General features: G+C 36.3%; 1 protein-coding gene across 1 annotated transcript; it reads right to left on the bottom strand.

Moving 5' to 3' along the window:
* Nucleotides 1–252: 252 nt before the first annotated feature.
* LOC145989124 (uncharacterized) lies at nucleotides 253–27,787 on the bottom strand. The gene is made up of 5 exons (XM_083124418.1): nucleotides 27,707–27,787; nucleotides 18,894–18,949; nucleotides 12,178–14,107; nucleotides 8,337–8,426; nucleotides 253–495 (listed from the first exon to the last, which is right to left on the bottom strand). Exons 1-5 carry the CDS (start codon nucleotides 27,785–27,787, stop codon nucleotides 424–426), a joined length of 2,229 nt encoding a protein of 742 aa, XP_082980544.1. The 3' UTR covers nucleotides 253–423.

Raw genomic sequence — 27,787 nt, 5'->3', positions numbered from 1 at the left:
GGTTAATACTCCTATTATTTCCTGATATTTAACCAACTGTCAATACTCATTTTACAAAAATATTTCAAATTACGGAGAGTATTTATTCACTCTAAATTTAAACAATTCTAATGAACAGTGTATCGAACAAAAGAAAAGGATATTGTAAAATTATGTCACAAGGAAATGTACCTGTTATAATAATACCAAGAAGAATAAATACATACTATCATTATTTTCACATCAAACATCTTGATGTAAAAAACATCCCGATCCATTTGAAAATAAATCCATTTAAAAAATATAATCTTTCTCAGATTTATGGAAAACATCACACATAAAGAGCTTCTTTCCCTGAGATGTACAAGTATAATAGAAACAAAATATAAATTAATATATCTTATACTTTCGACTAGCAATCCCAGCATTTCAAACACTACTTCTTTATTGTATATTTAGTTCGTTGTCAGGGTACTTTGGGCATACTTCCATATGTTCTTCAATCCAGTGAGCAATCTAGAATTCAATTGAGAGTGTGGTTATTAAGCAATGTTATAACTGCAAAATATAAACAGTGTTTTAACTCTTGAAATAATTATGTATTTCGAATATTGTTTGTGTTCTATTAACCTGTTAACTTAATAGAATATATATGTGTGTCTATGCAAATGTCCACTGCATTGCAGTAGCTAGGTATGGGCTTACTGGATCTAAGCCTCTTCCAAAACTTTGCCAAGTTATCGACAGATATTGATCATGGCAAAATATTTTGTGGTGCATACAGTGTTGATCTAGAAACTCAAGCTTTCGTTATCTGAGGTGAAATTTTGTTGGGGGGCAACTAACTACACAAAAAATCACAATGAGAGCAAACAACTAATATGTCGCAAGAATAGGTGCAGTACAAGAATCATTATTTTACCAGATGTTTTTGGAAGTGTCAAATGTGTCAGAAAGCTGACATGCATTGTTGAATCTTCCTGTTGGAAGAAAATAATTTTCATCTATGTAATACTTTAATGACATTGTACATCTCTTCCTTTTCTATGTATATATATCTACAAATTCCATTCTTTATTTTAATTTCTAAATAATGTTATTTTCTCTTGTCTAATATATTCTAGCTTAGTATGTCAAATCTATCATGTTTGTTAGCCAATGTATGTGCTAATTGGGTAGAAAATGGAGTAATTCAAGCCTTGAAGATTATGTTATTTTCAAGAAGCCCCTCCCCCAAAATTTGATGGCAAATTTCTGAAATGTAATCAACTTATCAACCATCTTACCTGAATGTGTTTACATTTATTTGTTCCTTGTGGATATACTTCTTTCCGTTAACTCTTTGTGTACACCCTGGTTTCAATCCTTTCCCTTTTACTATATCCAAGTAATTAATCCATCCATTGTCCATTTCCTCTTTTGTGTACTTTATTCTTTCATGGGCTCATTCCATGTCAAATCAACCGATAAAAATTATTTTTGAACCTTAAGGATTCAGATTTTTTATATTTTTTGTTTATACATTGTACCTATCAAGAGGACAAAAACTGCCAAATTTCAATTTTTGGGGGGGTTTTAGTTTTTGAGATATTCACTTTTAAAAAAGTGAAACTCCCAAAATTTGATGGTATACTGAAATCTTTAAACAGCTGTAGATCAAAAACTATTTGACCTAGAGAAGAGAGCTCAAATTGGTGTCATTCTCTTCTGCTTTTAATGAACTTTAATTTGAAATGCAACATGACTGTCGTATTTGAATTTTGTAATTTTGAATTCCATACCCATCAATACAATAATACAGTGAGATGAAATGAAATTTCTCTTTCTCCAAATGAACTTTCATCAAGGCTTAAATATTTGTGTGCAAAATTTCATAATGGGATGGCAAAGGGTTCGTATGGAAATTATTTTTTTTGTATTGTAATGTGTGCGAAATTTGCTAAATTTGTTGACTTGCATGTTAAGACCCTAACTATATGCTGAGTGGTTGATGTTGAAGTCTTCATATTAGTCTATTTTATAATTTGTGGAGTACAAATAACATGAAAATACCTAAAATTTATCACTTTTAATATCAGGTAAGGAAATTTGTAAATGTACGAGGGGAAGTCATTAAATAACAGGAAACTTATTCTAAACTTCATGAAGATTTATGTACAACGAAAATTTGTGTTTCGGCACTCAAAAATGCTCCTTAGCAACATGCCATAAAGGTGTATTGACGATTGAGCAGTATTCTCGCTACACTGTTGACTTGCACCGTAGAAGAGCAACAAAGGGTTATTCGGTTTTTGTGGTCAGAGGGAGTGAAACCTTCTGAAATCCATAGGCATGCGTTCGGGGGGAGCAAGAGTGGGCAGTTGTCCCCTCTAATTCTCTTGCTTAGGAATTTAGTGCAGAGGAATCTTATCACCATTATTAAACGATATTATGCTCTTTACATAATTAAGTATTTTCAAGCCGACGTAAGTTTCAAGCAACTACAGAAGGTGCATTATTTCCTATGGAATTGAACTATCCAACTTTGTTCTCTAGCAAATTTCTTGTTATTCACACTCACATACAGTTTATTCATTAGTTTTGTTACCTATGTGTTTGCAAGATAAGTTGCTCCTACATTAGAAATCAGTAGCAGCGATTGGGTGACAAAAGTGGAAGGGGTAAGGACAGTTTACTTTTTCTTCCTAGGGCAATAGCGAAACGTGGACTGACGAAGGAGGCAAGTGATTAGAGATAGATATTTATATACATAATTGTTGATTCAAATTTGCCCCCCCCCCCCCCAATTCATATTAAGGTGGCGCTTCTGACTCAGGGGACATAAACATTAAAATCTCCATCCAAGAGAAACACATGCATGGACGATGTACTCACCACAATAATTTCCAAACTCCTGTAAGTGTCGCACAAAGCCTCCATGAAATAATTGTTTAATGTCAGTTAAATTGGATGTTGGTCTCGTCGCTTCCACGATTTTCATTTCTACGCTTTTCTCCCTCGAGCTAAACGAAGCAGATATAAATTGCTAAATAATACACTCGTCTCTTTGGGTTCCCCGATGACGTAGTGGTAATGTCACCTTGTAGTCAAGGGATCCCGGATTCAATACCTGGTTGAGGCACATACAACCGAAGTTTGGATCTCACATTAAACTGTAGGCACAGTCCTGATTAACCTACCTGTGCAAAAAGTGAACTTAATAACCCAACTCAAACAAACAGTAAAGCACCTGCACTTTGCTGTATCAACCGCTCCCAAATTCATGTTCGTTTCTATTAATTCAGAACACAAACACCAGCAAACAAACACTCACTTCCTCACAGATTCTTTCCCCTACTACAAAGCATCCAAACAAGAAAATTTTGAAAAGCTCTGAAACAACAGAAAGTGATACCAACCTATTTCTTTAATTTTATCACTCACGGTAAAGAAGATATATTAGTTAGAAAGAGTATGTATACAATGTTTATGTAATAAAGTGCCATAATAATACAAAATGTATCTTTGTTCTTAATGTGCACAATGTATACGATTTAGATTGTGATGTTTACAAATATCAGAAGATAGTCCCTTTTTCAGATACTTTTTTTCCACCCCAATTTCTATTCAAAAGCCATCAATTAATTGAATTAACTTGTAAAATTTGTTAAACATTTCACTTGAATTACCGTGTAAATAACTTGACAGTTGCCAACACTGTAGCTCTCAACACTGGTGATGTAATTCGAGCTGGACGCAGGGTGCAGACATTCCTCTTCCCGGAAACACAAGCGCTCGGCCTTTCCACCTTTTGCCTCAACCCCTAATGTCAAATTTTTGACACGTTTTAAAATTCACGAAATACAAAATAATTTGTAATTTAGGTGACCTACATGGAATGTAGAGTAATGATAATGGTTTCTTTCCGTTATTTTACGATTATTAATTATCAGTATCCTTGTGATCTTCTTTATGTGCTCATGAAGACACACATTGGTTATTGGTCTGCTGGCAATGTTTCCTTTTGCTTTCCGAGAAGCACTAAGAAGCTCAGCTTTTCTGTGAGGGTTGAGGCCCGTTTCCCCAACAAGATTTCACGCTTCGCCATGTGATCCTTTGGGTGCATAGCTTCCCCATGTCAGCGGCGCAAGCAAAGAGTCTGCTGCTTGCAAGAGGCTGCTGAAGGAGTTTGAGGCCGTAAAATCTTGTGAAATAGATTGCGATGGAAACTAAATAAGGCTAAAACATTAAGTACATTCAATAAAATTTTAATAGTGCAAGCAGTGCTTGCATTGCTTGTATTATATCTTCGCCGCTGATTTAGGGGCAAAAATTGAGGGAGACACTACCACCCCCTAATGGCCATCACTGTTGGAAATGAATAAATTATGTGCAGTTGTTTTGAGTCTGCTGTATGAAACCATGTTCATATGTATGTATTAATTGATTGATTTGTTGTTTCAAGTCCACTTTATGCACAGTAAGGCTAATCGGGACTGGACCTACAGTTTAAAGTGGGATCCGAACCACTTGTGCCTCCACCGGGTATCGAACCCGGGACCCCTTGATTACAAGGCGACAACGCTACCACTGCGTCATCGGGGAGGCCCATCTTCATATGTAAATTAGGGGGAATAAAAGAGGGGAGCAAATAACATTGGTGCCGCGGAAGTTTGTATTCTTCTAATACAGTGATTTTCAGTGGGTCTGTTCCATACCCATCAATACAATAATACAGTGAGATGAAATGAGATTTCTCTTTCTCCAAATGTACTTTCATCAAGTACATTCTTCAGTACTTCCCACCCATTCATACACTCTCCCCTGACAATCTGACAAACAGTTTTCTCCGTACTGAACCTTCATTCTACTGTAGGTATAAGAAGGTTTCACTCCCTCAGACCACAAAAAAAGAATAACACTGTGTTGCTCTTCTACGGTGCAAGTCAACAGTGTAGTGACCATGTTGTATGCGCTACTACGCAGGTGCATACTGCTCGATCGTCACAGCACCTTTATGGCGTGTTGCTAAGGAATATTTTTGAGTGTTGAAACACAACTTTTTGTTGTGCATAAACCTCCATGAAGTTTAGAATAAAATTCCTGTTATTTAATGACTTCTCCTCGTACATTTTCAATTTGCTTACCTGATATTAAAAGTGATAAATTTTAGGTATTTTCATGTTAATTGTACTCCAAAAATTATAAAATAGACTAATATGAAGACTTCAACACCAACCACTCAGCATATAGTTAGGGTCTTAATATGGAAGTGAACGAATTTCGCACACATTTCAATACAAAAAAATAATTTTCATATGAACCCACTGCCGTCCCATTATGAAATTTTGCACACAAATGGTCAACTGATGTCTTCAAAACATATATTTTTTTCAAAAAAATTAAAAATGATGTTTTTGAGATTTTCAAAAACACATTTCTTCAAGTTTTTTAAAAATTGTAATATTCAAATATCATAGTCATGTTGCATTTCAAATTAAAGTTAATTAAAAGCAGAAGAGAATGGTACCAATTTGAGCTATCTAGGTCAAATAGTTTTAAATCTATAATTGTTCAAAGATTTCATTATATCGTCCAAAAAAAAAATTGGGATTTTCTATTTTTTGAAAGTCAATAACTCAAAAACTTATACCCGAAAAAATCTGAAATTCGGCAGTTTTCGTCAACTTTACTGGTACTACCACTACACCAAAAATTATCAATATCTGAGATGCCAAGGTTCAGACCCCAGTTGATTTGGCATGGAATGAGCCTATGACCTTTGTTCAATCATCCAAATGTTTTTTTCTATTGTTTCTGTGCTTTTTGCTATAAAGATCACACAGAAAATATTTCCTTAGTAATTCATTTACTTTAGCTGGTTCCAAGTCACTTTAGCCCATTAGATAGAGAAAAGGACGAATTTATGGGGAAGATTAAGTAAAGTGTTCAGTAAAGCTAAAGCTAAAAAGCTGTGACAATGTAGGTCGATAATGGAGGCAGCACAGGTAAATGGATACAAAGCAGAGGAAGTAATTCACGTCATAAGAAGAGCAGAGAAGAAAATGCAAAAAGAAGTGAACAATAAGGAGAAATAAGAAGAGGCTAAGAATGTGCAGTATAAAAAGAGAAGAAGTATGTGAGTGTGCCATTCAGAAGAAAGATGGAGAAAAAGATAAGAAACATCTATGCAAAGTATGAACTAAGAGCAGCCTTCAGACCACCAAAGAGCATCAAGAAATGGTTTAATGAATACAAAGGAGAGAAGGAGAGTGATGAATTGGCAATGACAGAGGTATATGAAGTAGAATGTGGTGGATGTACAAGCAAATACATAGGAGAGACAGGGAGAAGCATCAACGAGAGAATTAAAGAACATGGGAGAGACATTAAAGAGGAAGATTCAAGAAGAGCATTGAGTGAGCTCATGTTGACCCATTGGCACAGGATTAAGAAAGAACAAATGAGAAGAGGTAAAATGAAATAGAAAAGTGGCAGAGACATAGCACATCTGCATAAACAGGGGAGAGAAAATGAACAAAAACATCTAACCATGAATCCATCATTGCCAAATACATGAATCCTTTTTGTTAATCATGCATTTTGTTTACAAGACATATTTTAAAAGCTTGCTTGCTTTGTTGTTGCATAATCTTGTTGCTCTCCTTTCAGTAATAGGATAGTAGTAGACACTCTGTCATAATTAAATACATCATGGCAGTGGTTCCCAAAGTGTGTATGCACCATAGCACATGGTATGAGATGGTACGATTCTAAAAACAATGTGTAGACTAACATGTAAGTGTCATTTCAGTGAAAATATTGGAACATTTTGCAGCACTCCTGTAAGCTAGCAGCTAGCAGCACACACTTTGGGAACCACTGCAATAAGCTATAAAAGTATACATTTTGTAATTCTTCTTCTGCCATAATACGAGGCGCATGTAAAAAAAAAAAAGAGCCGATAATTTTTTACATGGGGTTGGCAACACTGATGAAGTTGAGCATGCGCAGGAGCATGCCCTAGTATTCTGTGCTTGCAACAGAGATAGATTCGTCAGAGTGGGGTTGCGTATGTGCGAGTAGCAGTAAGATGAAATGGCTGCCGTAATACAAAATCCTGCCAAATGTGAAGTGAGATCTGTCATACGATTTCTGAACGCCAAAGGACAGAATGCAGCTGAAATCCATCGGGAATTGTGTGCCATTTATGGACCGACAGTGATGAGTGAAGGGAAGGTCAGGCAATGCTGAAGAGAGTTTTGGGAAGGGCATTCAAATGTCCATGATGATGAGTATAGCGGAAGGCGTGTGATCAGACGGATTATCTGGTGGAACGCGTTAACGAGAAAGTGCGTTCCAATCGCCAGTTCACAATATCTGAACTCTCCAAAGAGTTTCCAGAAGTGTTTGCAAAAACAGTGCATCGAATTGTGACTGACAACCTGGGGTATCACAAACTGTGTGCGAGGTGGGTACCAAAAATGCTGACAGACGCTCACAAAGAGCAAAGAAGGACAGCTACACGTGATTTTTTGGCCCGCTGGGGGGAGGATGGGGATGACCTCTTCTTGCACATAGTGATGGGGGATGAAACGTGGATATCGTATGCCACTGGGGAGTCGAAGCAGCAGTCAATGCAATGGCAGCACTCTGGTTCTTCTAAAGCGAAGAAATTCAAACAAACACCATCAGTTCACAAAATCATGGCAACAGTGTTTTGGGACGAAAAGGGTGTGATCTTTGTGGAATTCTTTGAACCAGGACAAACAATTACAGCAGAGGTGTATTGCAAAACACTGAATAATCTGCTACGTGCCATCCAAATTCGGTGGAGAGGAATGCTACCCTCTGGAATTTTTCTGATCCATGAGAATGCCCGCCCACACACAGCTGCTCGTACTGTTGAGACAATTGAAAGATTTCGATGGGAACTATTCAACCATTCCCTTACAGCCCCGACCTTGCCCCCAGCGATTTCTTTCTTTTTCTTCCCATGAAAAAGTGGCTTGCGTCGAAGCTTTTCAACGACAGTGACGTGCTGAAGACATCAGTTCTGGACTGGCTGCATAGGTGGCAGATTTTTACACAGAGGGTATACGGAAGCTTGTGCCACACTATCAGAAATGTCTGGAGGTTAATGGTGACAATGTCGAAAAATAGCCAAGGTATGTACTTGTTTATCAATCACAATACATTTCTTCTCCTTTCATTTTCTTGTTTTTTTAAAAAATAATGGCCCTTTTTTTTTACATGTGCCTCGTACAAGAAGCAACAATTAAAACACACTCAACTTTCCAATCGCACTTGGATAGAATATATAAAGTGCATGTCTCATTTTTAAAATATAGTCTGTACAATAGTGGTCATGAACTCACCTGACATTCTTTTGAACAATAACAAGGACCCAAACAAGGGCAAAACAAGATGGCTCTGTTATGGCACATGAAACAGCATGGTCCGTTATTCTGTAAGAAAAATAACAAATTAATGCTAATTATGAAAATAAATAAACCCAATATCAGTCCTACAAAGCCAAAATGAAATGCTACCATTAAAAACTTACAATATTTATGTGTGAATTATTATACTATCTTGAACTAATTTGCCACTGGTTGCAAGTATTTCAAAGAAGCTTAGTGTCTGGTGTGTGGAAGCAGGGACACTCACCAAAGAAAATACAATTCACACATGACATGCACTACCATACCCAATTTTATTTTGGAAGACGCTGCAGTTTGAATATATCCTGCAGGAAAGGTTGGTCAATCACAGAATAGAAGAGAATGGGCCTTTCTTTAATCAGACTTTTCTCGGCCTCATGGGCAATTCTTATCAAGCCTTGACACAGATATAATGAACAATCACAATTTTTTAAAAAAAAAATCATAATACAATAAGGAAAGACTGTACAATAAAGATATATACAATGATAGAATAATACATTTAAAGAATATTTTAACTTTTTTTTACCACTACTATGTTTTATAAAATATTCGCTTTCAATATCTTTTATAGATATATTACCCTTTATGAATATGATTCTGTCAACACCCAAATCTGGACATTTTTACCTGTTTACTCCATGTCACTCTACAGAAATTACACTGCTTCGTGTTCTATGTTAACACATACCTGAGAGGGTGGACTCGTATAACCACTGTCTCTAGATGTATTTCGTGGAAGCGTAACATCTTCAAAATAACACGAGCTTATTAAGTAATCATCAATTATGTAAATTCACATGAAATTTTTTAAAAAATATGTTTTCTTATTCCATGTAGGGGTGGACAGAAGAATTTACAGAATTCTTACTGGGTAGTCTTATGGTAAAATATAGGGATGGGCCGATACCGATAAAGTACCGATATAAAATTTACCAACACCAATAACGGATATTCTACCAATCTGATATAAAAATCCAAATAGTTCTGGAAGAACCTGAATGGATCATTAACCTCCTTAATAAATGTGTGTTTTAAATGCAAAAGAAGTTGCATATTTACACAAATAGACCTTTAATTTTTTAAAGAATAGGGCATAGGGATTATCCATAAAAATTATCATAAAATGGCAGACTTTTGCACCAAATTATAAGATATTTATTGATATATCGGATCGTTAAAAAAAATGGAAATTTTACTGATACACTGATATGCCTATATCAGCTGATACCAATAGAGCACTGATTAATCTGTCCTATCCCTAGTAATGCCATGATGAAGATGAAGTGGCAATACTGAGATGAACTTGGCCAAAACCAGATTAGCAGTGCTATTGAACTTCTCCCCCAGACCCTCCACTCATCTTCCAAGAGTCTTAAAACATCATTACATTAAAGAAGGTGGATTGCAAGCACTTTTCCAATCAACATAATGATGGACAAAATGGAAGTTAAGTCTCAGCTGGATCTTTGCCAGCCAAGCTGTTTTTGAAAATTCATTTGCTTTCAAATAACAGCTATGAGAATCCAAATTCGGAAATATTATATCTGCTTAGAATTCCTTCTAGACCATTCACATGAATGCTTGTGTGGCTTGCTTTCGCTGATGTCTATATATACAGTGCGATTCAAAAGTCCCCGGAGTCTCTTTTTAAAAATTCATTGTTGTAAAACTAGAAAATATTTCCAAGTATTGTTGCTTGTGGTGATATGTCCGTGACCTTATAAAGGTGCTGCACCAGGGGATAGCTGCAAGTGACAGCATGTGCATGCAGGAGTTGGCAAGAAGTAAAATCCCGTGCACTATGAGTCTCACGCAAGATCAGATAGTTGCTATGTTGGAAGCTTACTTTGCTGTAAGATCATATGAATGTTCCATCCAGATGTTTCATCAGAGGTTTCCTGATGTTCCTCTACCAGGGAAAACAACAGTTTATGATCTAGTGAAGTGGTTTCGCTAGCATGTTCAAGATAAGGCTAGAAGTGGCTAACCATGCATTTTGACGCCTGCTTTGATGGATGAAGTTTACAGCTTAGTCTTCAGCTGTCTCCTCGAATGTTACTGCGGTGGTTGTCACAGAAGGTAGGAACATCTTTTTCTTCCTATCAGAGGGATACACTAAGATCTGAAGTTGCACTCATACAGGGTTCATGTAGTATAAGAGCTACGTCATTTGGATTTGCAAAGTGTATTGACTACTGCCAATGGTTCAAGAGAATCACATGGAACAATGTGATTAACCAGCTTAACAATACTTTCTTCAGTGAAGCCTGGTTTCATTTGGACGGGTATGTTAACAGTCAGAACTGCAGAATAACATAATCAGAGCAGCGAGGGAGGAACATCCCAAGCAACACATTAAAAAAAATTAACTTCCAAAATGTGTCATCGCGTGAATTTGTGTATTCGTGAAAATGGAGGACATTTCGGGCATCTTCTGTAAATATTGTCTGGTTATATGTAAGCACAAATTTCAATAAAGTTATGGGTCACATTATGAAAGTATTTAATACAATTCTCCTTCACTATTTTCATTTAAAAAATTGAAATCAGAGTTCGGGGACTTTTGAATCACTCTGTAATGATGGGAAATAGGTTTATGCAATCACAAACTATTGCAAATACAGTATCTAGATAACAGATAAAGCAAACTACATGAAGATTTATGTGAATTATCTAAAAGAAACTCTAAAGCAGATGTAATTTTTCATGAATTGTAATATCATAGCAGATTTTCAAAAATAGCTTGTCTAGTACTATTTGAAGCTCCGGCTGGGGTTTAAATAAACATGACCACAACATGTAATGTCATATGGCAAATTAGGCCCTAGTTTGTAATAACCCATGGAACAACAGCCCACTGAGGGCCCGAGCCTACCTACCGACTGCCAGCCTCACTCCCACGTGATCCTCCTCACTCACTCACCCAAGGTCGGAGGTCATCCAACTAGTTACGTGTGTTTAGCACAATGAACCTCTAGTTGTTGTTGTAGGTTTTCATGACCGGGTTACGCTATTCATTCGTACCTACCCAATTTCCTCATGATGGTGGGTGGTGGCCATTGGTCCCATACACAGGCTGAAACCTCAAGAGAATGTGTGGGGACCTAACCCCATATCGTCCTCCTACTTACAAAAAATCATTTTTCACATATGTCAGACCTACTCCTAAAAATAGTGATTTAATTTATAGGGGAACTGTATATGCACATATTCTTCATCACCGTTTGAGCCTCCAACTACACAAAAACGATCTCACAGCTGAATACATCACCTACCATGTAGACAGCAGAGTAGCAAATTTGTCGACTTATGATTGGCCTGTTACTTACTATCAAATGATAAGTGGCCATTGTTGATCAAGTCAGATCCTCTGGACCCCCCCCCCTTCCCCCCAGCCTTCTTACGATTTTAGAACACACCATAAAAAAGTAATCTTGTGTTCTTACTAAAGTAGGATATGTGCTTGAATATTGTTGTGGTCTTGTCCCAATGGAAGTTTTATAATGGAAAATATTATGTGAGAAAACTTCTGGTTCTATAAAAATCTGGTGGGGGGACTACAAGGGGACTAAGATTCTTTTTGGATGGGCTTCAACCCACCTAGCTACCCTGTACGGCCATCCATGAGAGGATGCTGGGTGGCCTAATTCATGCTAGCAATATCTAATTTCTCTGTTCTTTACGTTCTGAAATCATTTTTATGATTATGCAGTTTTTATGTAAAACCACCCCCTGCAACAAATGTACTGGTTACAAGAAAAACAGATAATACCTTTTCATAACCTTGGGACATTTCAACTTCTTGATGGAGAACTGGTTCTTCTTCAATCAACACTGCTGTGTGTACTGGAGGCACTATTGATGGTTGCCCTTGAACAGTCTCCTGCAGATTTGAGACACAAGGCACTGCTGTTTGGTCACTTTGATCTTGTTCCTGATATGAAGGCTGATTTTCGCTGATTGACGATGACACCTCTTGTTGGGCAGCAAGTGATTTCATGCCTTGGCCACCTGCTAGGTTGGTTCTTTGGCAAGACTGTATTCTGGTACTCAGAGAAGAAAGATTGAATTGCTGATTCTGTCGAGTCTCTGGAAATGGTTGAAGTTTCTGTGGATTCTGCATCGGTGAGTGGTCTCCCACCTGCCCCACGAGACTCTGATTACAGTCTCCTATGAGATAAGGAGGTATTGTTTCTGGCATACCTGAAGATCCCTGTTGTAATGAATTATCTCCTTGCATTCCAGGCAACAAGTGATATCTCTGTTGCAGTAGGCCTCGTGCAATTTGCGGATGATTTAGATAATGATAAGAATTGAACAATGGTGGTTCCTCAGTATGATCAGTCAACAAATTTCCATGGAATGAAGACATGGGTCTCCAAGATGGATATTCACATCTCCTCACTTGTTGTGGATACAACTGGAGAATTGATGGCCTCTGATTGGGATATGTAGGATAGGGTTGCAACATTGAATTATGATATGTCGGTTGATAATTTTGTGGGAAAGCTGAATTTGTGTAATATATGGGGTTTTGATATCTGAATTGTTGATCCAGTGGATATGATTGGAACTGCTGATCTGTTGTTGGCCACCTATTATGCATTTGAGCTGAATGATAATGTTGATTGGAGGAGGCTGGAAGGAAAGCAGATCGAGTATGTTGTTGTTGATGAGCGTTTTGCAAACTTTTATTCTTAAATTGCTGTGCAGCTGGGAAGGAAGATGGTATATTATTTGTCTCTGCATAAATGGCTTGGTTCATAGTTGCACTTGAAGGTCCTATTCCTTCATAAGTAGGATGTACATGAGCAGGTTGCCCTGGATGGCTGTGATTAACATTCAATGGAAGCACCTGAATGTTGTGTTGAGGTGGTTGTATTGTGGTAGTTAAGGAACTAGAGGGAGACACCTGGATATCTCGTTGAGGTAATTGTGTGCTGGTAGCAGATGGAGGTTGCCTGACCAACTGTTCATGGTTTTGTGAATTTAGTAACGCATCTTGTCTTTCTGCTGTCTGGATAACTGAAGTTTCCTTGGTAGAGGCTGGCTGATTTGGTGCAGACACACCAGTAATCTCTGCAACGGGCTGTGAAATTGAGGTTGGAGTGAGCACAGGTGTTATTTCAGTGCAGGATTCTGCAAGATATTCTACATTTGTTAATGTTCTTATGTCTTTAACTTTTATCCTCTGTAAACTGTCAGTACTTGGGATATTATATAATTGTTGAGAAGTTTCAGGAATGCTACAATTATCTTCTTCCTGGATCTCTTTCTTAATGATTACATGCTTCTCAATTTCTACCCCATCCTCTTTGTCTCTCATCTGTCGAAGTCGATCTGTAAGCTTGGCAGCATCTTCTAATCCTTTCTGAATATCTTCGGTAGAGGAAATACCTTGAACAAAATTCTTTCCAAATAGATTGTACTGCAAAACCTGTTGCGATCCTAGACTGCACTCAACACCAGCTATATTGGATGAGTGACCCTCAGTAGTTTCCTGTGGAAATCCTTGAAGCTTATCAGAAGGAGAGGAGATAAGTGCATCATGGGATGTAACTGCTTCACTTAAACTACGATTACATGCCTTCTTTGTAACAAAATTTTTGTTACAATGGCATTGTTGCTCGAATGACCTCTTTCTTTGCACATTCTTACATTTTCGAGGAATACATTGTCTTGTCTTGATGACAGGTGGCAACCTGGAAAGAGAATGATAGAAATATTGCTACAGCTTGGACAAAAAATTCTTTCTTACCACACAATCACCACCAAATATTAATTGATTGATTTGCTTCATTTTACTTTGCTTTCTGCCATATTGGCTAATTCGAACCACTAAATATTAAAACTAAGAATTTAAAGGGCCAGGTTGTCTTTATATAATATAATATATATATACAGGGTCATTCAAAAAGGACTTTACAACGTTGACAGTATATAGAAATTTATTCAGATAACTTACAGAGTCGGTTGAGATGCCATTGCAAAGCAAGACACATCAAGTTTGTCATACAACATTCATGTTGGGTCAATGTGGCTACCATTTGTAATGTGGCATATATCCCACCTGAAGTCAATTTCATTCCAGACTTTCACAAAAACCCGATCTTTAATGAAACCCCACAAGAAAAAATCTAACGGGGTCAACTCTGGAGAGTGAGGTGGCCATGCAATTGGACCTGCACGACTAATCCACCGACCTGGGAATCAGGTATTAAGAAAATCTCGGGCTTCTACATGCTAGTGAGTGAGGTGGTGTTCCATCTTGCTGATAGTAAAGGCATCTATCTTGGTCATCCTCGTCGAACTGAGGAACTAGAGCTCCGTACGAAACCTACGTTGCACTGCAGTTGTTGATTGCGTCTCGTGAAACCAAAACACACAGCCATTTTCAAGAACAATGCTGACAGCGCTACTGGTGGATGAGTTCGGTACTAATGGACTACGTGAGTCAAAACTTGATGTGTTTTGCTTTACAATGGCACCTCAACCGACTCTGTAGGTTATCTGAATACATTTCAATATGCTTTCAAAGTTGTAAAGTCCTTTTTTAATCACCCTGTATATATATATATGTGTGTGTGTGTGTGTGTGTGTGTCACACTGTTTTCTCACACCTGGAGAATGATATATTTGTTACAATCATACAGATGTGACTTTTTCCTGATTAAAGGTAGGTTGAAGAAACCTTCACCACTGAATTTCTCGTGAAAATCTAGATTGATTTGATTCTAGTCTGACTGCCATGCTTGAAACCTGGGGTGGGTGATCTAAGGTTGGAATTTTTCTGACTTTGTCCCCGCATAAAGCGGTTCTACGCTCCATCAAGCCTCAAATCAGATAGTAAATGGTGGAGATAAGGCAACCACAGTGTGGTGCTGATCACAGCACCTCCAAGATGGCCGACATCGAAAATATGTGAGGCCCACATACCCTAAATGTAGCTTCATGGCACGGTGCTATATGCACAAGGAACTTTACCTTTACCTGTATATATTGTATTACTTCCTGTACCCCTGAGTAACTAAGTTTATTTTTTACATACGCATATACGAACCCTCTATTATGTCAATGGCTGAGGGCCCCCTAAAGGCTTAATTGTCTACGCCTTCCCCCCCTGCACTGCGGGGTTTTGCGGATTGTAGATCCGGCACTGATCATTATGCAATACAATATATCATCAATATACCATCTATTCTAAATTAACCACTGCCCTCAAAAAAACATTTCTGATCATGTAGATGTAAATACATGGATGTTCCCAAGGTAAAATATTCTGGAGGTAAAATAGTCCCCCGTTCGGATCTCCGGGTGGGGACTACTTTGGGAGGTCCCTGGACTAAGGATAAGATCTACATTAGGAATAATGATATTAAATTAGGCACCTGGAATGTCCTGAGCCTTTACCGGCCTGGGGCATTTCAGTGTACAGTTAATGAGATAGTTAAGTATAAATTAGATATAGTAGCTGTCCAGGAAGTTAGGTGGCCAGGAGAAGGGAATTGTAAAACTAAAAATTATACTTTTTTCTATGGTGGTACTGAAAATCATAATTTTGGAACAGGCTTTTTCATAAATAATAGAATTATCTCTGCTCTTAAAACAGTAGAATTTATTAATGATAGGATATCATATGCAGTTTTACAGGGTAGGTGGTGTAAAATTATTTTAATAAACATACATGCACCAACGGAAGATAAAGATGATAATACTAAAGATGATTTTTATGCATAGTTAGAACAGGTCTTTGATAAATTTTCTCAGTATGATATGAAAATTCTGTTAGGTGACTGTAATGCACAGATTGGCAACCTCAAAGAATTTAATTGTGAAAAGTACCACTTTTAAACATAAAGATATCCATAAATATACCTGGTCTTCTCCAGATGGTAAAACTCATAATCAGATAGATCATATTCTCATTGATAAGAGAAGGCATACTAGTATAATTAACGTTCGTACACATAGAGGTGCTGACTGTGCCAGTGACCATTATTTAGTAATTGCTAAATTAAGAGAAAGACTCTCAGTGATAAATCATAAGCAACAAAATCTAAAAGTTATAAAATTTGATACAGGAAAGTTTACTGATGAAAGAATTAAGAAAGATTACCAAATTAAACTGTCAAATAGATTTGATATTTTGCAGGATTTAAATGATGATGAAAATATAAATGAAACAGACGTAAATAAGAATTGGGAGCACATACGTAATGCAATAGAATCAGCAGCTAAAGAAAGTATAGGATACCATAACCCAAGAAAAAGTAAGCCATGGTTTGATAATGAATGTCATAATCTAATAGAAATAAGAAATCAGGCTAGACTTAGGTGGTTAAATAACTCTGATGATACAAATCTAAACAATTATAATAGAATAAAGCGAGAAGTTAACCGCACGTTTAGAAGTAAAAAAAGAGATTACCTGAAAAGCAAAATTAACGAAATTGAAACAAACAGCAAAAATAAAAATATCAGAGATTTATATAAAGGTGTAAATGAGTTTAGAAAGGGGTGGCAACCTAAAGTAAACTTGATAAAAGATAAAGACGGTGATTTTCTAGCTGACCCAAGCGATATTCTAAATAGATGGAAGAACTACTTTAATGACCTTTTAAATGTCCATGTAGGAGATAAATCAGAAGTAAATGAAGTACACACAGCAGAACCTTTAGTTCCAGAACCTAACTTGACTGAAGGTAAAGATGCTATTAAAAGGCTAAAGAATAACAAAGCACCTGGCATTGATTTAATACCAGCTGAGTTAATTAAATATGGTGGAAATTCATTAATATGTCAAATTCATAAATTAATTTGTTTAATATGGAATAAAGAAGAAATCCCTCAACAGTGGAAAGAATCCATAATTGTTCCTGTGTTTAAAAAAGGTGATAAAATGAACTGCGGTAATTACCGTCGAATTTCTCTACTCTCAACAACATACAAAATATTGTCTAACATTCTTTTAACAAGACTAACCCCATATGCTAATGAAATTATAGGTGATTATCAATGTGGATTTAAACGTAACAGATCAACTACAGATCAAATTTTTCAGATCAGACAGACACTTGAAAAAAAGTGGGAATATAATCAAAATGTCCATCAGCTATTCATTGATTTCAAAAAAGCATATGATTCGGTCAAAAGAGATAAATTATATAATATATTAGTAGAGTTTGGAATACCTAAGAAGCTTGTTAGTATGATAAAAATATGCACCAGTGAAACAGAAAGTAAAATTCGTGTGGGTATTAATATGTCTGACAAATTTACAATTCATGATGGGTTAAAACAAGGAGATGCATTATCTCCATTGCTCTTTAATTTTGCCTTAGAATATGCTGTTAGGAAGGTAAAAGAAACTAAAGAAGGACTAAAATTAAATGGTGTGACTCAGTTGTTAGCATATGCAGATGATGTAGACTTACTGGGGGATGATGTGAATACAATTAAGAATAATGCTAAAATATTTTTCAAAACTGCTAAAGAGATAGGTTTGGAAGTTAACAAAGAGAAAACTAAATATATGCTTACAGGCCGAAACCAAGTGTTAAGTAATAATCAAAATCTAATTATTGATAACAACTCGTTCGAACCAGTTTCCAAATTCAAATACTTAGGAGTAATATTAAAAAATGAAAATTATATTAAAGAGGAAATAAAAAGTAGGCTTAATTCAGGAAATGCATGTTACTTCTCTCTTCATAAACTTTTGTCTTCTCGTTTAATATCTAAGAAACTAAAAGTTAAAATATTCAAAACAGTAATTTTGCCTGTAGTATTATATGGATGTGAAACTTGGTCCCTTACATTGAAAGAGGAACACAAATTGAGAGTATTTGAAAATAAGATCCTTAGGAAAATCTTTGGACCTAAAAGGGATGAGGAGACAGGTGAGTGGAGAAGGTTACATAATTTAGAACTACATAATTTGTATTCATGTCCAGATATTATTAGAATAATTAAATCAAGAAGACTTAGGTGGGCAGGCCATGTGGCACGAATGGGAGAGGAAAGAGGAGTTTACAGGATTCTTGTTAGGAAACCTGATGGTAAGAGACCTGTAGGAAGGCCAAGACGAAGATGGAGGGACAACGTTGAGATGGACCTAAGGGAAATCGGTAGGGATGGAAAAGAGTATATAGAACTTGCTCAAGATAGGGAAAGATGGAAGGCCTGTGTTGCTGCAGCCATGAACCTTCGGGTTTAAGAAGGCTAGAGAGTTTAGTTTAGTTTTAGTAGATGTAAATACAAATTTATGAATATTTCAATGCAAACAACAAAAATATACTTTGGCTACTGCATTTGCTCTGGTCCTTGCCAATTTTATAACAAATTCTAGTGCATTACATCAATTATTACAGAGCCATACAATTTTGAAACTGGTCCATAAAGTATGAAGAATTTTTAAAATTTATTTGCTTAATAGGAGATTTAATGTTCATAAAGAAAGTACCAGAGTAAAATACAACCTATACAAACCCCCTGTGGCATTTTGAAGATACGTTTGGTCCCTCCTCTTCTGTTAAATCTTCATCCTGAAATATGGAAGAAATAAACAATGTAAATACAAGATGGTAATAAAACTTTTTTTTTAGATATAACCAGGGCTAGAAAAATCTCGGTCGACAGGCCGCCATGGCGACTAAAAATTTCAGCCTGGTGACTGTGATCTTTTGCTGTAATATATATGACATTTTGATGATTATAAGTTCAAATTGCAGTTAGCAATTTTTTTTTTTTCAACGTTGTGAACATTCCATAGAGTCAGTAACAATTTCTTACCCTTTGTCTTCTATTTCCTGCTTTCTCAAATAATTTAGCGATGTTTTGAATACCGTGATGCTCAGCATCTTATACAGAGTGTTTTAAAAGTCGGACAACCCAAACTTTGGAAATGTATATCATGAAAACCGTATGAGATAAGTACACCGGGTTCTATGCATTATAAAGCCTCATCCATTGAGATATTTTTCAATGCTTAAAATTATCAGTTCACTCCGTACAGAAAATTATATAAATTAATAACTGACGGAAAGCAGCATTCAATTTTTTCCAGAAATGAACTTCTGAGTAAGAAAAATATGTAAGAAATTATCAAAGGTTCATAATTAGATATTTGATGACTGATGCCATGTCAGTCTGTCATTTGCGACCAATATTGGTCATGTGCAACATTTGATGAATTTTTGACTGGCGATTTTATGGGTTGAGTGAAAAGTGCCATTTTTGGGACATATCTCGGTATATAGCAAGTCAAAATATTGCCAACAGTCGCATGCAGGATGTGTCTATACATTTACGTGAAAAATCGTAAATCAAGATTTGGAGCCGAAATTGGACTCTTGAGAGAATCCTAGGCTGCTCCTGGTTACATTGAATTCTCTTCACTCACTTTCGCAGCTACTGTGCCTGTGTTATTAATTGATTCAGCATGGCATATTCATTGCAGCAGTGTGTGTACATTGCTGAAGAGTATTTTACTACTCATTTTAACACTCATGTGCAAGTGGTTTTCCAATAAAAATTCCCTGCTTCTGCTGTACCTCACAAAGCAACTGTTTCACAACCAGTGAAACACCAACAAATGATCCCTTAAAATTTTTCAAGTGTTGGTATTTATTGTTGAAAATCAGTTCTCACATGTTTTCAGCAAATTAACAATGTTCTTTTTTAAAAAAAAAAATAATGTAATTGCTTTTATGTAGATAAATGCTAACATAAATTTATGAACCCAGCGATAGCCTACAGGATTAGTTTAGTGCAGAAAACCTGGTGAAAATATCTCTTAACGATTTCTGATATAGATTTTTAAAGTTTGGATTGCGTGACTTTTGAAACATACTGTAGTATGCACAATTGCTAGTAGGTGGTTTCCTGGCGCCTAGCTTTGAGGTAAATTTTTCGAGCACTGGATATAACCACAAATTGTGTCTGTGTGTCTAATTTTGTGTTTGTGGGTGCATTCACTTTAGCTTCATTTGAGGGTTTCAAAACCTCAAAAGTGTTTTGTTCTAGGGAGGGGGGGCTCCTTCTCCTTCATTTTTTCGGATTTTGAAGTGAAGTATGTTTTATTACAAATAGCCTATGTACTTTGCATAAAGTTGTATCATTAAAAGAACAACACTAAGGGAAGAATTTCTAGTTTTTTATGCTGAATTCTAAGTTCTGGAAAGGATGGCTGAGGCCTACCTGTCTTCACCATTTGAAGCTTATCCTCATATGTAAGGGGTGATCCTTCCACATAGTACACCCAATTGTCAACCTCACTTCCACATAGTACACCCTGGACTGCATTTTGCAGACTATCGAGACCCTTGCGTCTGGCCCTATGGCCAGTATAATTCTCTGTGTTGTCCTGTGTTTTGTCCTTATGTATGCTGAGTGCCTATTTACAGCCTCAGCTTTTAACCGAAGTCAGAATATTTTAATATTTTAGTAACGACACAACATTACAGTTACATTATTTTAGTTCTGGTAAGGGGCTGGACCCCGTATAAAGTGACGGGTTAAAATAGCCTAAGTGCTGATCCACCCAAAATTTTAAATTAATCCTCAAGGACAAAACAATAATAGCTCATCAGCATGGCAGCCTCCCTTCTAGCTTGTTATCTATAAATGTTCATTGGAACAGTGATGTTCCTGGTCCAAAGAGCATTTACTCAACTGTTGCAAGAGCTGGTCTTCTTCTATTTAGCAACAAACTATGGTAGCTCAACACACTGTTGAGCTTGGTCAAGAAAGAGATGCACATTTTTAGAGATTTCACCCTTTTTTCACTTTCCTATAATTTTTTTAGCTCCAAAATTCCACATTCATGAGAAAACTCCATGCTAGGAACAACCCTGCTATCAAAGAACTTTGGTATACTTGTACAATAAGTAGCCAGAATAGTGGGTGAGCACTGTTTTACTTTGCAACTTCAGTGTGTTTATATGCAGATTGAATAGGATATGATTAGGGTTACCAGACGTTCGGTTTTTCCCAGACATGTCCTACATTTTAGCCTTGTCCAGCGTCCGGGAGGAATTTGAAAAATATCATAAATGTCCTACATTTTCAACTTCACATAATATTAATTAAGAGAAAAATATATAACAGAAAAAAATCATGCAAGGTACAAGTCTATGGACTGCGCTTTCAAACTCAATAGTGAAATTTATTTTGATTCAGTCATTGCTCAAAAAGAATAAAAGTTTGTCCTGCTATTAAACAAACGGGAAAACGACAGCAATTAATGAACAAAGTTTTGGGACCACTTTCTGATAATGTCACTGTTCAATGCCTGAGCAGAATTTCTTGTCTTATGGTTTATACTGATGGAACAAGTTGTTGTCCATTCTTATTCAATATTCAATATAATTTGATTGTAAAGCAGGGGTATAGAGAGCAAAGTTATTCAGGGTGTCTGCCAGTCAAGGAAGTCATGGAAGTCAAGAAACAGTAAAGAAATCAATAAGTAGGTCAAGAAGGCAATAAATTATTCTTGTGGTCAAGAATTTTTGCTATCATAATGACTAGAGCCCGGAAGTTCAGGCATTTATTTTTGTTAAAATAGGCATGCAAAAAGGCATTTATAATGTAGAAAATAGGCACTAAAAATGAAAAAAAGGCAAAATAAACCGAAAAAAGGCACATTTGGAAGTCGCTTACTTTTATCTATAATTTCTGGCAACATGTTAAAATCTACATTGGGAAGAGCATTTCAATTTTCTCCGTCTTGATTGCACATAACTACAAGGTGTTTTTTTTAATTACTCAACATTCATTGATAGTAGTCTGTCAGAGAGAATGTTTTTCATAATAGAAAATGATATTTCTACTTCCACAGAAGTTATCGGAGCATACATAAAACAAGCTAATGTAGCTGGATGCATTTCGGTAACAGCATTTTCACCTTTTAGAATATCACAAATTGTTTTCAATTGTTTCAAGTCCACTTTTCCGCAACAGCTGACCCCTTTTCTCCTGGCACTTCCATCATCTGCTGCATAGATTCCTCGTACATTTTCATGGTTGCTACAAGGTGTTTTTTTAAGTTCTGTAATTGTAATTGTCTCTGGGAATGCACCATAATGTGCAAAAATAAACTTGAATAGCACAGGAGTTTTTTCACTTCACGAATTGAAGCCGCTTCAATTTCTGGAAGAGCATCTATCACCTCACTGATTTTTTCAAGGTTGTTAGCATAATATATAGCTGCTGATATCCAGGTTCCCCATCTGGTCAAGACTGGTTGCGGAGGTAAACTAAGCTCAGATGCAACTTCCTGAAATTTTCAGGTTCGAGAGGGAGATTTCAGAAATATTTTCTTTGTGTTCGAAATCAACCTGTCCACTTCAGCAGTCAATCATGCACAAGGAAATGTTAACCGAAAGGCAATTATCCTGACTCAGCATGAAATACTTTTTTCTCACACTTTTCTCCTTCAGCAATGTTGAAACATGCATGAGTTCAATATTACTTAAATAAGGCGAAAATTATTCACATAATAAACGAAAGAAAAATAAATGCCAACAACATTTTTTTGGAGAAAAATAATTTATATACACATTTTTTTTTAAAAAAAATGGTCAAATTTAATTGAAAAAGGCAAAAAAAAGGCATTATAATTAAAAATAGGCAGTGGGGTCCCAAATAGGCAAAATAGGCAAAATGAAAAGGCTTCTAAAACATTGGAAACAACATGAGAAACGTATATCCGGAAAAATTTTATCAATATATGCAGTAGATAAAAAGAGGCATTTTGCCAAACTTCCGGGCTCTAATAATGACTGATTGGTTGATTTAGTTTATTTTACTTCACTTTTTTTCTGTCCCTTTGGCTAATTGCGAAGATGAGGATGAATGGTGGTAAGATAAGGTGGATGAAAGGACAGTCACAAACATATAGGGACAACCAACACAAGCCTCACATAACGTTATACTGGCTGTCAGTCCAGACGCCAAAGTCTCGCCTGTCTGCCAAACACAGTTCAGGATGAATTAATACGAGAAAGCAGATCTAATTCTCTTCTTAAATTCAGCTTCAGATTTTATCTTAACTGGCCCTTTGGTAGGGGATTTCATTAAATAAATTCTTAATTACTAATTTTCAACTTTACCTAAGTATGGATCGAATAAAAAAACATTAAGAAAAACGGAAAAAAGGTCTAGAAAAGTCCAGAATTCTGGATGTGTTATTTTGGTAGACACCCTGTTATTGAACAAAAATCTACCCAAGATGAAACTTCTGGAACCATTTTAAATTACGGTAATTGCTGAATATTTGTTTGTCATTACAGGTCATAATTCAAATGTTGAGAGAATACTTTCATTACCATCAGCACAACAGGCTCACGAGAGAAATTATTTTTCCATTAAGTCTGTAAAATGTTTGGTACTATCCACTCTAACATAAATATAGTTTGACTAAACCTGAAATTTTGATTAAAATTGTCTTCTCTGAGAAGTACCACTTAAATATGTAGTAAGAGGTGCATTGATTAATATGATTGCAAGTTTTGAAATTTTGCATTTAAAAATTCATTAAGAATTCATTTTTTTTAAACTGAAAAGTGTCATTTTTCAACTACTTTCTAAGGGGTTCTATAGAAATTTGTATTATTTATTGAGAATGCTTTGTGTCCTACATTTTGACTTAATGTCCTACATTTCCCTTACAGCAATCTGGTAACCCTAGATATGTTTTCCTACCTTGGGTGCCAGCTTGCTTCTTTCTTGGTTTTAGACTTTTGTATGTTAAACATATTCTTGCAGTTTTTAGCATGTGCACACTGGTTATTTTATTCTTTTATGAGCATTTTTAACATTGAATTAACATTTTTGTAACAATCCTTCTGTATTGGTTATTTGTTCTTTTGCACTTACTTCATGAAGTGAAATGAAATCAACTTCCGAGAGAAGACATCTTAAAAACATTTCTTCATCTCAGCTTGCCAATGGGAGTGAAAAACCTTCTAGAGTTTACTTAGTTTTCCACCTTCCATGGAATTTAGTCTGCACATAACATTGTTTAACCACCTTCACAAGAATACCTGTAAGAATGTTCTTGTTCTGCTACAGCTAAACAGACAAATGAGCAATTCCCAACACATCTTTTATCCATGGTGGCTGACAAAGGACTGGTGAGTGACTACAAGTTTAAGATTAGCTTCTACTTTCATTAACAAAATAGTATATTTGCAGTATGTGCTGTGAGCTGTGACTGAAATATTTGAAAAGAACACTGTTACATGTCACTTATTTTACACCCTAGAATTTACAACATACTCTTGGAAGTTGTCTTAACACAAGAAAGTAGTTTTTAAGACTGATTTTAACTCACTTTTCCATGGTTGGGCAAATGTTGGCACAACATAAGACCAACTTCAATTTGCCAACCAACGTAAACCCAACCTTTCCAACATAAAATTGCAGTTGGCTCAGGGGTTGTGGTTACTTGGGATCACAAGTTTACCACTTACTCAAAAGCTGCTACCATCACTACTGAGATTTAAATAAAACAGTTAACAGAAATTACTTCCCATGATACGAAAACTTCCAAACAATGACCTGGAATGTTTACACATTTTAGATTCAGTCAGATTGTTTTATCTATATCTAACTGTGAGAATAATATTGCTCAAACAATTAATATTTTGTTCCACTTGGAAACAGATGGCATGCAAGAGTAATGCTTGCTTGCTTTACACCATCAGCAAAAACACTCAGGTTGCGAAATATTTCTGAAGAATGATGTAACTTATTTAGAATTTTGTGGAAAGCTATTTGAAAAGAGGTTTAGATTAGACATTGAATATATATGAATCACTGAAGTTCCATTGATTGATTGATTGATTGAATTGTTGTTTTAAGTCCACTTTATGCACAGTAAGGCTAATTGGGACTAGAGCTACAGTTTAAAGTGAAATCCGAACCACTATGTGCCTCCACCAGAAATCGAACCCAGGACCTCTTGATTACAAGGTGACGATGCTACCACTGTACCACTGGGGAGGCCCGAATGACTGAAGTTAAATGACTCTGTAACTCATGAAACTGAATATCAAAAACAGAGGAGAAAGAAACAATGGCCTTAGGTGCAGGGCCTTTCAGGGTATGGAGCCTGGTGTCAAGGCCACCCTTAGGGGTAAGTAACATGTGCCATTGCACAGGGCCTTGCACTTCAAGAGGCCTTGCACTTTTGAAATATGGATATAATAAATAATATTTAATATTTTATTCACTTTAACTTATTGTGCAAATGTGACCACATTAGAATAGAAGAAAAAAGAGAAAGGAAATATATATTAGCAATAGAGTTCCATTTATAATAAGCTTACACATACAGAAAAAAGGAATGGAAGCTTCGAATGGTGACCTCAAGTCTGTTGTGAAAAGATCTTTTGAGAACAAAATTTCTACAGAAACACACATCAGTTTCTTGTTTGTGACCCCAACCTTCTATCGATTTCCTGTCATAAATTATTATTTCAGAGGGTACAGACATGCGAGGCAAGAGGCACCTGCTTCTTGCTACATATTGCTTGTCCCTAGGTCTGAAAGCTCCTTTAGTGTAAGATAGATAGAAACCAGAGAAAACACAAGGCAGATTCCATAATCATAATCTTTATTCATTTGTTGACGTAGTTTTTCATATCAGATACATTAAAATATAAAATAAGCTATAGTACAAGAGATATTACAGTATAAGAATATAAAAGATATTTACATAATACACATATATGATACACAAGTTTACATTAATTGTACATTACATTTACAATATAACTGCGTCAAAGGCAAGTTCTGTGTCTCTATATTGTTTTAGACTTAATAACAATTAAGGTATACACACTTTAATTTTTAATTAAATTACTGGATAATCTGTATATCAGTGAAAGTTCTACAAAAAATAGATCAAATACATTCACAGAGGTTGGATAAACCCCAGAGTCCGTTTTATGCAAGGACAATATTGGAAAAATTTCCACTTGAAATCACCCACCCAGGGAATCGAACCTGGGCTCCTGCACGGCAGTCCGACGCCAAACCCACTTTTTTTAAGGAAAATTTCTAGTGGAATTTTTCCCCATCATTCTTTTCTCTGTTTTTCTCACATATCCGTTTTTACTGTTCTCTACTTTCACAATCAGGACAAACACAAATATATTCCATGTCTTACCCGGGATTGAACCCGGGAACCCTGGCGTCGTAGCACGTTGTGCTAACTATTCCGCCAATTCGTCCGAGATTCGATCGCCGCGCCGATCCAGGACATTGCACAGTCCTATCAATTCCACTTTAAACTGTAGGCCAAGTTTTAATCTATATTAGCATAAAGTCCACTTAAAATAAACTTGGACAATGACAAATGTTAACTTATTATTTTGTCTATTTCGATGCTACGAATCCTCGAAAAACGCCATTTTATATCCTATATCATGCAATCATTTGAGAAGATTTACGGTTATCACTGCCACTGAAAAGTGACAAAAATCTCTAGTGCAATACAGCCGAAGAAAACCTTAAGAGGCCCCTCATTCTTTAATTTATACAACTTACATACATATTGTTCAGCTTGCCCTTCAGATCGACAATTCAGGATTCGTTTAGAAACATAGCTGTGACAAAAACAAACACATAGAATGCAATATAAACTAAGAAGAAAACGGAATCATAACTCACCATATTGATGCTAAGCTAAACTCCGTCTCACCTATGCACTTTTTCGCAGGGTTCACAAACTCTCGGTTTTGAATTATTGCACTGAATAAGAAAAACGCGAGCTTCACCAAGCACAGAAACATTCGCACCGCATACTAACGTCTTCCTTACTGACTTCTCAGATAGATACACGGTCACACAACAATTCTAACATCATTGTTTTTGATAGCATTGTTATGGAGAGTTTCTGTTTGTTGTTTCGCGCCTTTGATGAAAACTTTGCCGCCTAAAAGTGAACTTCTCCCTCCTTTCGTTTATTTGTTGAAGCGATAACAGGTCATTTGCTTGGCAGCTGTGTGGCGTGCAATTCTGTTCAAGATTTTTCATTTCATCTGCAATCTTGGAGGTTTCCTTATTACATATTGAAATTTAGGGGAGATTTGTTGTCATGGAATCAATGAAGAGTACATGGGTGTTATTTTTTTTTATTGATATTGGATTGACGTATTTACTACGTTGTTAGCAGTGGCGTCTCGACCCTTGGGGCTTCCGGTGCTTAGCCCCTAAAGAAAATCGGACGTATTGACGTAATTTTCAATCACCATAATACATAACTATCACACAATCTTTTAAAAGGCGATTTTTACCGACGTAAGTTTATCGTCAGCAGCAACTGATACGACAGCGCTCTTAGCGGCATTGATGTCAGTTATCACCTCGGGGCTCAT

The sequence above is a fragment of the Lepisma saccharinum genome, chromosome 6 (assembly GCF_977018435.1).
Source record: "Lepisma saccharinum chromosome 6, izLepSacc3.1, whole genome shotgun sequence".
Lineage (NCBI taxonomy): Eukaryota > Metazoa > Arthropoda > Insecta > Zygentoma > Lepismatidae > Lepisma > Lepisma saccharinum.
The sequence above is the reverse complement of the archived record's forward strand: the minus strand, read 5'-3'. Positions and strand labels throughout refer to the sequence as shown.